Source organism: Dipodomys ordii, unplaced genomic scaffold, assembly GCF_000151885.1.
Source record: "Dipodomys ordii isolate 6190 unplaced genomic scaffold, Dord_2.0 Scaffold25, whole genome shotgun sequence".
Taxonomy (NCBI): domain Eukaryota; kingdom Metazoa; phylum Chordata; class Mammalia; order Rodentia; family Heteromyidae; genus Dipodomys; species Dipodomys ordii.
In genome coordinates this window covers 18,473,881-18,487,073 of record NW_012267241.1, presented here as the reverse complement: position 1 = coordinate 18,487,073, position 13,193 = coordinate 18,473,881, and the positions used below count along the sequence as shown (strand labels likewise).

The window sequence follows — 13,193 nt, the reverse complement described above, 5'->3', positions numbered from 1 at the left end:
AGAATTGAAGAAAGATAGCCTCCTTCAGTAAATGGTCTGGCAAAACTGGTTAAATACTTATAGAAAACTAAAGCTAGATCCGTATATATCACCCTGCACCAGAATCAACTCCAAATGGATCAAAGACCTTGAAATAAAAGCAGACACCCTGAAAACATTACGGGAAGGAACAGGAGAAACTCTAGGGCTCCTTGGCACAGACCGAAATTCTCTTAATAAAGATCGAGAAACACAACAAATCAAAGATGGGTTGGACAAATGGGATTGCATGAAACTGCAGAGCTTCTGCATGGCAAAGGACATAGCTAGCAAGATCAATAGAAAGCCCATGGATTGGGAGAAGATCTTCACTAGCCATACAATGGACAAGGGTCTCATATCTAAAATATACTTAGAACTCAAAAAATTAAATACCCCAACAACAATCCTCAAAGAAACAAATGCACACTTACTAAGTGGGCTAAAGACTTAAGGGGAAACTTTTCTGAAGAGGAAATAAGAATGGCCAATAGACACAAGAAATGCAAACCAAGACAACATTGAGATTCCACCTCACCCCAATTAGAATGGCTATAATCAAGAAATCTAGTAACAACAAATTCTGGAGGTGGATGTGGCTAATAGTGAACCTTACTGCATTGTTAGTGGAAGTGTAAATTTGTTCAAACACTTTGGAGAGCAGTATGGAGGTTCCTCAAAAGACTACACATAGAGCTCCTCTATGACCCAACAATCCCACTTTTGGGCATTTACCCAACCGATCACAAACAAAGCTATACTAAAGCTACCAGCACAACTATGTTTATTGCAGCATTATTCACCATAGCTAAGATATGGAACTAACCCAGATGCCCCTCAGTAGATGAATGGATCAATTAGATGTGGTATATATAGATATAGATACAGCTATAGATATAATAGGATCCTATGCTTCCATTAGAAAGAATGACACTGCCCAATTTGCTAGGAAATGGAAAGACTTGGAAAAAATCATAGTAAGTGAAGTAAACCAGGCCCAAAGAAACATAGGTCCCATGGTTTCCCTTATTTGCAGTAACTAGTATAAGTCTAGGACAAGCAGAAAAGATCAAAAGCTATGTAATATGACCATATAAGATGATGCTAAGCATCTTCCCCCATGGTATAACCCCTGTTTTCACTGTATTTGATTCTGGTGCCATGCATCTTGTATATACATTTTTCTAATTTGGGGAAGGGAAGAGAAATAACAAAGTGCTGAAATAAGGGTACAGTTGACCCACTGTAACAATGAGATGAGACACTATGTTGAAAACTAACTTTACAACTTTAGGGATGGGGGAGGGGGGAGGGAGGAGTTGGGGAAGTGGTGAGGGAAGGGATAGTAGGGAAAAACAAAAGAGGAGATAACAATATTGGATGGGAAATGTACTCATCACCTTACTCATGTAACTGTAACCCCTCTGTTCAATATTTTTACAAGAAAAAATATATTTAAAAAAATCCAGAAAGACCAGTTTGGATCCTGTCAGACACAGAAACTAACAGAGGGATGAATAAGTGTTAAGAAATTTTTTCTTTTGGTCGGTCGTGGGGCTTGAACTCTGGGCCTGGGCGCTGTCCCTCAGCTCTTCAGCTCAAGGCGAGCACTCTACCACTTGAGCTACAGCGCCACTAAGTGTTAAGAAATTTATGAAGCTCTGGGTTGAATTCCTCAGTACCACATAAACAGAAAAAGCCAGAAGTGGCCCCTGTGGCTCAAGTGGTAGAGTCTTAACCTTGATCAAAAAGAAGCTGAGTCCAGCTCCAGGCCTGGGAAGGAGGGAGGGGGAGAGAGGAAAAGGAGAAGGGAGAGGGGGAAAGGAGGAGGAGGGAGAGAGAGAGAGGGGGAAGGGGGGGAAGAGAGAAAGATTTAAACAACTTGAACTTTCAAACATGTTTAGGAAACCAATATACATATAGTTTTGTAGAGAAAAACTGGAGGCTTTTTTATAGAAAAATTCCAAATAATAAATGTAGAAGTTTAAGAAAGCTGAATTGAAGTAAAGTTAAATGAAGTAAAGCTGAATGAAGTAAAGCTACTAAAGCTACCAGCATAACTATGTTTATCGTAGCATTATTCACCATAGCTAAGATATGGAACCAACCCAGATGCCCCTCAGTATGTAAATGGATCAAGAAGATGTGATATATATTAGAATCCTATGCTTCCATTAGAAAGAATGACACTGCCCCATTTGTTAGGAAATGGAAAGACTTGGAAAAAATCATATTAAGTGAAGTACATTGTAGATTGTAGATTCTAAAAAGTAAGGATATAATGCTGCTAAATCATTAAGTGAAATGCTATCAGAGAACTCCACCTGGAAGAGTCAGACACCTACATCTAGGAATCAATCTTGACACAAGAAAGAAATACAAAACAGACAGCAACTGCCTTATGCTTGACGAAGCTGGGGATACACCTATGATGTATCTATCTACAAAGTCTAGTATGGCAAAAGGATTCAAAACTAAATCTAGTCTAGCTTCTTATTTATAGCCTTAAGTTTAAAGGAAATTAAGAGGCAAAAGATGATGTTGTGACATTTAGGAATTCAAGTAGCCAGAACTAGACTGTAGAGATTCTACAGGACAAATAACCAGCTTTTTAAAATATTGACAAGAAAAAAATGGGGTAAGAGGAAATCCAGAGAGTCAGATTATAAGCCAAATATAATATATAAAACTTCTGGATCATAATTATTAAAATACATTTTAGTTCCAATTACTGAGAGACATTTATAAGAAAAAAACTTTGAATACTAAATATTTGAGGTAATAAGGAAATTATTATTTATTTTGGAGAACAGTCAGTCTCACTGTTTTAGAAATACATACTAAATTTAAAGATGAACTAAGTGGAATAATACAAAGAAGATTAGTGTAGTTCTAATCTACACATGGGTGACATACAAATTCATGAATCACTTCACATGTTAGGAAGACTAAGTTGAAGAGATCTATTGTACAACATGATGATCATAGTATATTGTAAGATGCTACATGTTTAAAAAAATCACTAAGCAGATTTTCAGTGCTTTCAGGACAGGAATATAGGTATATATGTATATGTATATGATAATTAGCTCCATTTAGTAATAGCATATACATTACTGCACATATTTTTGTATAAATATTTTAATTAATTAATTAATTAAAAAGTTTTGAATTCATCAGGGCACTGGTGGCTCATGCCTGTAATCCTATCTACTCAAGAAACTCATCTGAGGATTATGGTTGGAAGCTAGCCTGGGTAGGAAAGTCTGTGAGAGTCATTTTCAATTAACCACCCAAAAAGCTGGAAGTGGAGCTGTGGCTCAAGTGGTAAAATTCTGGTCTTGAGCAAAAAAGCTCAGGTTTAGCTCCCAGAATTCAAGTCCCAATACTGGTACAAAAAAAAATAAAAATAAAAAGCTTTGACTTGGGTGCTGATAGCTTATACCTACAATCCTAGCTACTCTGGAGGCCAAGATCTGGAGGATCATGGTTCTAAGCCAGTCAAGGGTAAAAAAAGTCTGAAACATTCATCTCTAAAATTAACAACAAAAACCCAAACAAGCAAGCAAGCCAGACAAGTATGAAACCCTAAATTCAAACCTTGGTTACTGAGGAGTGATGGTGGGAGGGAAGACAGCTTTTCTTTGAAAAACACATAAATACAACCAATTTGTTTTAAAAATTATAGGAGATAGAAATGAGGAGGTTTATAAAGTTGGTCACTTAGTGTAAATGCTGAAACGAAACGAACTTTTGTAAAAAGTTCATTGTATTATTTTTTTCTTCTTGTAGGCATGTTTGAAGTTTTCCATAATAAACTTAAAAGATGATACCCTACACATAAAAACATTTTTTACAAACTGTGTTTAAAAGAGCCTCAGGGCTCTAGGAGGTTATCTTGGGACTAAGGACCAGATGAAGGAAGTGAGCTTACAGGACCCGGAGCTCTTGTTGCCAAAGGAACAGGAGCCAAAGTTCTATGGAAAATCATCCCAGTTTTAGCTGAAGAGCCCAGGGACAGCTCCCAGGCCCAGAGGTCAAGCCCCATAACTGACCCCCTCCCCCCAAAAAAAGAAAAAAAATATCCCAGTTTTCCTGGAGTCATTTCTGGTAGTAACCCAACCCAGGCTTATAAAAGCAATTATCGGGGCTGGGAAGGCGGCTCAGTGGTAGAGTGCTTGCCTTGCATGCATGAGGCCCTGGGTTTGATTCCTCAGGACCACATAAACAGAAAAAGCCAGAAGTGGTACTGTGGCTCAAGTGGTAGAGCGCTAGTGTTGAGCTGAAGAGCTGAAGGACAGCGCTCAGGCCCAGAGTTCAGGCTCCAGGACCGACCAAAAAAAAAAAAAAAAGAAAAAGTAATTATCGTTTTTTTAAAAAAAAATATGAAATAGCCTTATATTTTGGCTTCTTCCTAACATAATCAAGGTGATCCTATGGCCTGCCAATTTAAATTTTTTTTTGTCATATTGGTAGTATCTTTGCTTAGCTTGCTTGTTAACTGTCATGCTACCACTTGAGCCATACAACAGCTTGGCTTTTTTCTGGTTATTCTAGAAGTAGAGACTCACAAAATTTTCTCCCCAAACTGGCTTTGAATCTTGATCCTCCAGCTATCTGCCTCCTGAGTAGATAATATTAAAGACATGAGCCACAGATTTCCAATTGAGATCTTTAGATCTCAATTTTTTTTACTGGATGATTAGCCTCTTCTGTCTGGTGGAACCCCATATTTGTGGAAAGCTCTCTGAATATATTTCTGTAGGAAAGATGAGTATCCTATAATCTGAGTAGCCTACTAAACTTTAGTCCTTTGCCTCAGGTATTGTCATCCAATTTGCCAATCTCTTCCAGGTATCCAATCTGCACTGGCCTTTGAGGATAGACTCCAGTTTCCTGACTGACAATTATCTGCCTATACTCCTGTTCCAACCTCTACATCTGCTAAAGGATCTTCTTTCTCTGTTGCTCCTCTTCACTCTGCCTGTTTCTAGTGTTCCTCTCTTGGGTTGGTGAGACAGGATTTTGTCTGGTCAACCCTAAGTCTCAGCTGTGTGAGCTTCTAACAATAGTGTTTCTTTTCAATGTAACCCTCTGCCTTCAAAGCATGCTAAATACCTTGGGGAAGGCAGTGGTACTGCATGAGATCATGAATTTGGTGTCTTTGGAACCACTGTTCCACATAGGGAACTCAGAGGTCTGTATGCAAATTTGGCAGTGAGCCCTCATAACTCCTGAGTCTGCCAGCAATCAGTAATAGCTAAGTGTCTGGGTCACTACATGACAGGGAATCACTACCTTCTGACAGAGTGTTACAACTCTATTTCCTGATCTTAGCAGTCTGAGTTCAGACCATTTGTTTACATGTGTAGAAAGGGAAATTTCAAAACCAAAGTGGTTTTATTCCAGTGATCAAATATATTCAGAGTTGAATAATTTTCATTTACCACTAATAACACTTCATCAATATACTCATCCTTCTTCAAAGATACTGCCTTCACTTGTATTTTCAAGGTCTTTGACTTGAACTTGCCTGTATATTTCTTGCATTAACTTTACATATACTATACCTATTATTTCAGTCCTTTCAGATACCTAAGAATTCAAATCTAAAGCTGTTTTGAATGGTGAATAAAGCTAAACAACCAGCTATAATCTACCATTTTACCCTTATTGAAGTCAATATATCAAATGCAAGTTAATTCAAATCAGATGATAAAACAGTTCCTATCTTAGTTCTGTTGTAAGAATTCTTTTTTTTTGGGGGGGGGGTCCAGTTGTGGGGCCTGAACTCTGGGCCTGGGCGCTGTCCCTCAGCTCTTCAGCTCAAGGCTAGCGCTCTACCACTTGAGCCACAGCGCCACTTCCGGCTTTTTTCTTTTTGCTTATGTGGTGCTGAGGAATCGAACCCAGGGCCTCAGGCATTCAAGGCAAGCGCTCTACCACTGAGCCACCTTCCCAGCCCTGTTGTAAGAATTCTTTTCCCATCAAAATTATAAAGATACTTTCTTCTAAAAGAATTGACTATTGAAGTCTCACCCATTCATACATAGGTGGTATTTGATTCATCCAGATTTGTCCATTCATTTGTCCCCTAGTATCTTCAGGGAACTGGTTTTAAGACCACCACTGGGTACCAAAATTCAGGATGATTGAGTCACTTATATAAAATAGTGTGGTATTTGCATATAAGCCATACATATTTTCCTGTATACTTTAAATGCTATATTACCTAATATAATGCAAATGCCATTTAAACAATGTTGAATTGTTTTTAATTACTTTCAATTTGTGTAGCTTGAATGCAAGGATATATGAAGGAGGCACTGTATTTGAAAATGGTCATTTCCATCTCTGTGTGGCATCATTTACCAAACCATCCATTCTGTCTCTCACGAATCTACTATTTGGTTTATTGCATGTACCAGATTGTCCTTTCATGTGTGAGTCTTTCAGGGCTTTTCTTTCCTTTCTCTACTGTATGAGTTAATCTCCAAGACAAATTTGAAGTAAAGATTTGTCATCAACCTTGCATTTGGTAAGAAAAACATCAATCACTCTTTGATCTGATCTGGTTCCTGGTCTCAGTTCTTCAAGGCCCTTTGTACTTCAGAATCCCATTCTCAACCTCCAAGGAGAAAGATGGTATGATTTTAACTAAAATTACATTGAATCTACTGATCAATGTGGCAAGGATGCCTTTATGACAGTGAGTTTTCCTTTCTAGCAAGTTTCATTATTACCCTTTTCCCTCTATATTTGGTTTGTTTAGTTTCCTTTGTTTTGCTGTGTTTTTTTTTCTAAGACTTTTTTCTACGTATGTGGTTTTAATAGTTGCTCTAATAGTTCCTTTCTCCAGTTTAAATTACAATTTCTGTATGTTGATGACACATAGAAATGTATTTTTGTTGAAAGCCAAACAGTCTAAATCTAGTAATTTTTCTATGGCTATCACAGGCTTTCTATACAGACAAACATTTGTAGAGGGTGACAATTTTATTTCTAAATCACAGCCCTTTTTGTATTGGTGATTTTATTCCTGGGCTGACCAGGACTGTGATCCTATTTGTGTTTCCCTAGGTTGCTGAGTTGACAGGTGCATGGAGTCTTGAAAATGTTTTTGTTTGTTGAGGATGGCCTCAAATTCATTCCTTCAATTTTTGTCTTGCAAACAGTCTTTGGATCTTATGGCTTTTTGATTGGGCTGGCCTGTTCCTTCTGATCTCTGACACCTAAGTAGCTGGTGGTATTAACAGATGTGAGCAACTGCACACAAAGTATCTCTTTTTAGAAAGTTAAATTTGCTGGGTAGGTCACTATCCAATTTCTTCCTCAGTTACTTATCTTGATTTTATGCATGAAACAATATCAAGTATCACATTCATGTGTCTGACTAAGACAAAATATATGACTATGGTATAACTATGTATGCAAAATATAAAATGGTTACTACAATGATTACTGTATGCATGCAAAAGGAATGCTGGACCCTGAAAAGCTACAGAAAAGTCTCTCCAGCCACAACCCATGATAGTTTCTGCTCCATAGTGCACATTTTGATATTTCAGTAATTTTATCAACCTTTGTATACTTCTTTTAGCTGTTGTGTGTTCAGGATCTCATCCATGCTTCTCAGTGGATGACAAAGTATGTGCTAAATAGTTAAAGGTTGTCTTCTCTTTACAGGTTGGTGACACTGCCCCATTTACTATTAGGTATTTCACATTCTGGACAAAATTTAGTCCTGGACTCAATGGAAGCGATGGTAATTGCAGAAAGGAATTAGGAAAAACTCTCATTGCTGGCCACAAGTTTGTAATGGCAAACTTATCAAGCAAGCAAGAAGACAACTTCTAATGCAACAAAAGAAAAGTGTTTAAGTAGTTATTAAACTCAATCTTCTAAGGAAAAAATGCAACCTAAGACAGTTTTATTAACATGATGAAGTATATGTATCAGAAGTGATAATTATGCTTTGTCCCCAAAATACTTGTGATCAGTATGGTAAGGATCATGGTATTATACACTTTACAAATATAAAACAAAAAGACTTATTATATGGAAACTAACCCTTTGAAATATCTTACTCAAAATGTGATTTTTACAAAAACAACATGATGGGTATCAGTTTATAAAATATTTTTCTATGCTAATATGATCATATATATAGGCTAGTATGTCTTTAAACTTGTGCTGAAACCAAAGAACTGTGGTGTCTGTTACATCTCATTCATTTGGGACAATCTCTAGCATGCTAAGCTGTCAAGGGAATAAAAACCTACTCATGTTATTACACAGTATAAAATAAATGTGTTCAACAAACCATGGGTCTTTGTTTAAATTTAACTAAATTATATCAACAGGCTGGCAATATTACCATTCATTCAAAAGAATAAGATCAAATGACTAGGAACTAAAATAGCATTAGGAGCCAGTCATAAAAGATGCATGATGAAAAGGGAACCCGGCATCAGTTTCGAAAGGTAGTTCTGAATAAACTTTCTACACTGCCAACAATAAACATTCCCCTGAAAACATAGCTGCTAAATCCAGACTGTGTCATCCAGTCCTATACTTAAAAATGACATTTTCTCAAGTGGACAAAGAAACAAGTACTTATATTAAATCTCATCTAGGAGGCAGTATACCAATACAAATACTCAACCAAGGAAGAAAAGTAGATAGAAGGCACACATTTCTTTATGAACTCAAATTTGCTGTACACTAAGGCAGCAACAATACTATAAGGCCATCCTACCTGTGCTTTTTGATGCCATTAGAGAGAGCATCTCCACCACCACAGTCTTTTCCTTCAGACATTCTGTGTTTTCCACTGTTCAAGTGTTCTTCTTCCTCTTCAAAGGAGTGGGCTGTCACTGCTTCCAATCGACTCAGGGACCGCTCGGACTCAGAATCTGTGAAAGAGCAGGTTCATAGTGAATGAACTGAACTTTAGTATGAGGCTTCTACAATGGGTATCTCCCTTAATGTAGTAGGCTTTGAAACTCTAGCAGCCTGCTTTGTCCTTCAACAATCCATCCAGTACACACTTCTTCCGGGATTTTAGAAAACTTGTACCCAATAAGGCTCAAGTGAATTTCTGAGACAGGGGTACACTATACAATTAAACCAATTTTATATACAGTAAGAAGTTTATAAAGACTGTATAATTCATTAAGAAATCATGCCAGTGTTGGAGGCTTATGCCTATAATCCTAGCTACTAAGAAGCTAAGGTCTAATGATCAAGGCTTCAAACCAGCCCAGGCAGGAGACATCTGTAAGACTCTTATCTCCAATTAACCACCAAAAAGCTGAAAGTTGAGCTGTAGCTCAAGTAGTAGAGCACTAGCCTTGAGCATAAAAATTCAGTGATAGCTCCCAGATCTTGAGTTCAAGCCCCAGGATTGACACCAAAACAGTCCTGGGGCTAGAACCCAGGGCCTGAGCACTGTCCCTGAGCTTCTTTTACTCAAGGCTAGCACCACTTCTGCCTTTTACTGTTTATGTGGTACTGAGGAATTGAACCCAGGGTTTCATGCCTGCTAGGCAAGCACTCTACCACTAAGCCACATTCCTAGCCCTCAAATTTTCTTATTATTGTCCCTCTCAAAGAATCTTAAGAATAACTTACAAAAAATTAAAAATTAAAAATTCAGGTATAGTAGAAGAAAACCTGAAACAATTTTATATTTAAGGTTAAATTATATTCAATACTATAGAAACAAAAGTAAAAGTAATACATTTAAAAAATCTTTAAGAGCCAAAGACTATCAACTATGTATCAATTATCAGTCAGGCATTCTTAGGAGAAAATGCCACATTCCTCGTTGGCTACGTTTTCAGAGTGGAGCCATATGCCTGTTGGAGAATAACACAGTGACTCATTTTTCTACAAGTCATGATAGATTTAAAGATCTTTCACATTTTTTATCAACTTTGAACACCCCTAGATTCTTCTGTGTAAGCTGAAGCAGGACAATGAGGTATTAATGTGTAATAATGATCTCGTGGCTTTTGAATTGGCAAGCTAGTATCTAAACCCAGTTTTCTGACTCCTTGTTTAACACTTCATTTCAGCTCAAAACCGTAATTGCTGAATCTCCCTAGAATGATATATGATGCCTCAACTTTTATTAGGACAAAATTTCAGGATAACCATTCGGGATATCTACTCATCTGTCTTCAACTCTAGGAAAGACCTCTACACCCATTCAAGCAAACTTTTTTAAATGTATTTGCTAATGATCTGCTAAATATGTATTATAGCTGATATTTTCAGGAAAATTTTGGGCCTTTCTTTCCCCTCTCCTTCATTCCTTAATTCAGGGAAAAGCATGGAGCTTTATTGTTATCACACTGAGTTAATTCAGAAAAACAATTGTTGGATCATAGTGTTAGCTGCACAACCACAGGATGGACAATATAGTACACCTTGAGTTCTGATGTTAGACCCTTTGAATGATGTAAGTTATTTGCAGAAAGATTGTAGCTTTGCTCTCTTAGACTCCCCATAATAAAGAAACACACAAGTAATCACTCTTCATCCAGTTTTGCTTTCTGTGGCTTCAGTTGCCTCCAGAAAGCAACATTAAATTAAAAAACATTAAGCTAAAAATTTCAGGAAGAAAATTTTAAACTGTTTTAAACTGTTAACTATTTTGAGTAGCATGAAATCCACCTTTGTTTATCCTGCCTGGACTAACGACAGAGAAAGGATCAGTTCATCTTCAAGTTACAGGAAAGGATACCAAGAGAGGTAGTGCAGTATTTAATGTAAAAAAACAAAACAAGGGGCTGAGAAGGTGGCTCAGTGGTAGAGCACTTTCCTTGCATGCCTGAGGCCCTGATTTCGATTCCTCAGTACCACATAAGCAAAAAAAGCTGGAAGTGGTGCTGTGACTCAAGTGGTAGAGTGTTGGCCTTGAACTGAAGAGTTCAGGGACAGCACCCAGGCCCAGAGTCCAGGCCCCATGACCAACAAAAACAAAACAAAACAAAAAAACTGAAAAGCAGGCCAGGTACTAGTGAGTCATGTCTGTGATCTTACTTATTTGGGAGAAAGAAACAGAGGAATATGGTTCAAAACCAGAATAGGAAAAGATCTCAAGATAGCCCCTCTCCCATTTCTACCAATATCTAGGCTCAGTGGCTTGCACCTATAAGCTGTATTCCAAAATCAGGAAAATTCAGATCTAAGCCAGTCCAGACCCCCATCTTAACAGAAAAGGCAGGGCATGGTGGAATCCATCTATCACCTCAGCTATGGCAGGAAGTATAAAGAAGAATCACCATCCAGGTTAGCCCAGTGAAAATCCAGATATTATCTCAACAGTAACCTGAGCAGAAAGTTTGGAACTGTGGCTTAAGCAACAGAATGTCTGCCTATCAAGTATGAAGCCCTGAGTTCAAATCCAAGTACCACCACAGGAAGTGAGAAAGGAAGGGAGGGAAGGAGAAAGAAAGAGAGAAGGAAAGTGAGAGGGAGGGAAGGGGCTTGTTGGATACAAGGGAAAACGGAGGCAAAACTTAAACCTGAAGATGGTAATAGCACTCTTGGGAAGTAGCCATGCCTAGTTTTTCATATCCATATTTTAAAACTTGTTTCATATGGAAAACAGTAAGACTTCAGAAACAACTTTATCTGCATTAGTATTATGATGCCTTCTTAGTTTATAATTTAGATGTCAGAAAATCAAAAGGCAATCAGGCAAAAAACTCAAGCATTTATGAAACATTACTATGCACAGGATATTGCTTATGAGATACAAATTATAAAGCAGTGACAAGCCCATCTAAAAAGACATTTTCTTGTGTGTAGATTCAAGCAAGTAAACAATAAGAGGCTATAAGAGTTTCTATGAAGCAAAGACAGACTTTTCCCCCAAATAAGCTAGAATTATCATGTAAGTGGTCACAAACAGATTAACAGGGTAGAACTCAAATATTGTAATTCCTTAGAAAGGCAAAGTAAAAGCCCAACAATAAACTCCAGGAAATAGGTACTTGCTATAGGAGGGATGGGGCCAAGGGGTAGAGAAATGAAGAGGAAAAGACAGGGAGAATGCAGTCACGAATCCAATACATATATTACAAAATTCAAAAAAGTAAGGGAAGCTATAATCCTACCTACTAAGGAGGCTGAGATCTGAGGATTACAGTTCAAAGCCAGCCTGGGAAGGAAAGTCCAGGAGACACTTATCTCCAATAAACCACCAGAAAACAGAAATGGCTCGTGGCTCAAGTGGTAGAGCACTAGTCTTGAGCTGAAGAGCTGAGGGACAGCACCCAGGCCTAGAGTTCAAGCTCCATGACCACCAACAACAACAACAAAAAAGTAAGGGAAGGGATGGGGGTGGGGTGAGGGTGAGAATGTGGAAAGGGATGATACTGAGGAAGATGCATTGTATTCATACACTGCTTTGTTAAATGGCAACTTCTTTGTACAACAACTTAAAGATAATTAAGTGGCCAGAACAGGTGGCTCATGCCTGTAATTCTAGCTACTCAAGGAACTGAGAGCTGAGGAATGTAGTTTGAAGCCAGCCAGGAAAGCCTGTGAGACTCTTATCTCCAATTAACCAACAAAAAAAACAGAAGTGGAACTGTGGTTTAAAGTGGTAGAATGTGGGGCTGGGATGGTAACTCAGTGGTAGAGTGCTTGCCTTGCATGCATGAGGCCCTGGGTTCGATTCCTCAGCACCACATAAGCAAAAAGAAAAAAGCCAGAAGTGGCGCTGTGGCTCAAGTGGTAGAGTGCTAGCCTTGAGCTGAAGAGCTGAGGGACAGCGCCCAGAACCAGAGTTCAGGCCCCACAACTGGACCCAAAAACAAAACAAAAAAACAAATAAAGTGGTAGAATGCTAGCCCTGAGCGAAAAAGCTCATGGACAGTGCTCAGGCCCTGAGCTATTTTTCAATTTTAATCCTGTTTGTATTTTTTCATTAACTTTAAGTACTTGTACAAAGAGGTTTCAATTCAATATGTCAATTTATGAATACAGTACATCTTGATCAATGTCACCACTTCTCTCTCTCTCAACTCTCATTCCACTTTCACATATGTACATTGAATATTATCAACGCATTCAACCATCCTTCATTTTCACTCATCTGCCAAATCTTACCATGCTTAGTTCACTTCTCCCTTCCTCGTGTCATGTGCAAGGCAAATAAG

General features: G+C 38.1%; 1 protein-coding gene across 2 annotated transcripts in view; it reads right to left on the bottom strand.

Annotated features, from left to right (window-relative positions):
• Osbpl1a (oxysterol binding protein-like 1A) overlaps positions 1-13,193 on the bottom strand; it is a 177,167-nt gene that overhangs the window by 50,569 nt on the left and 113,405 nt on the right. For both annotated transcript variants that reach the window (XM_013014929.1, XM_013014931.1), the window contains one exon: positions 8,777-8,933. In XM_013014929.1, the coding sequence (XP_012870383.1) occupies positions 8,777-8,933 (157 nt within the window). The remainder of the gene's footprint in view (positions 1-8,776; positions 8,934-13,193) is intronic.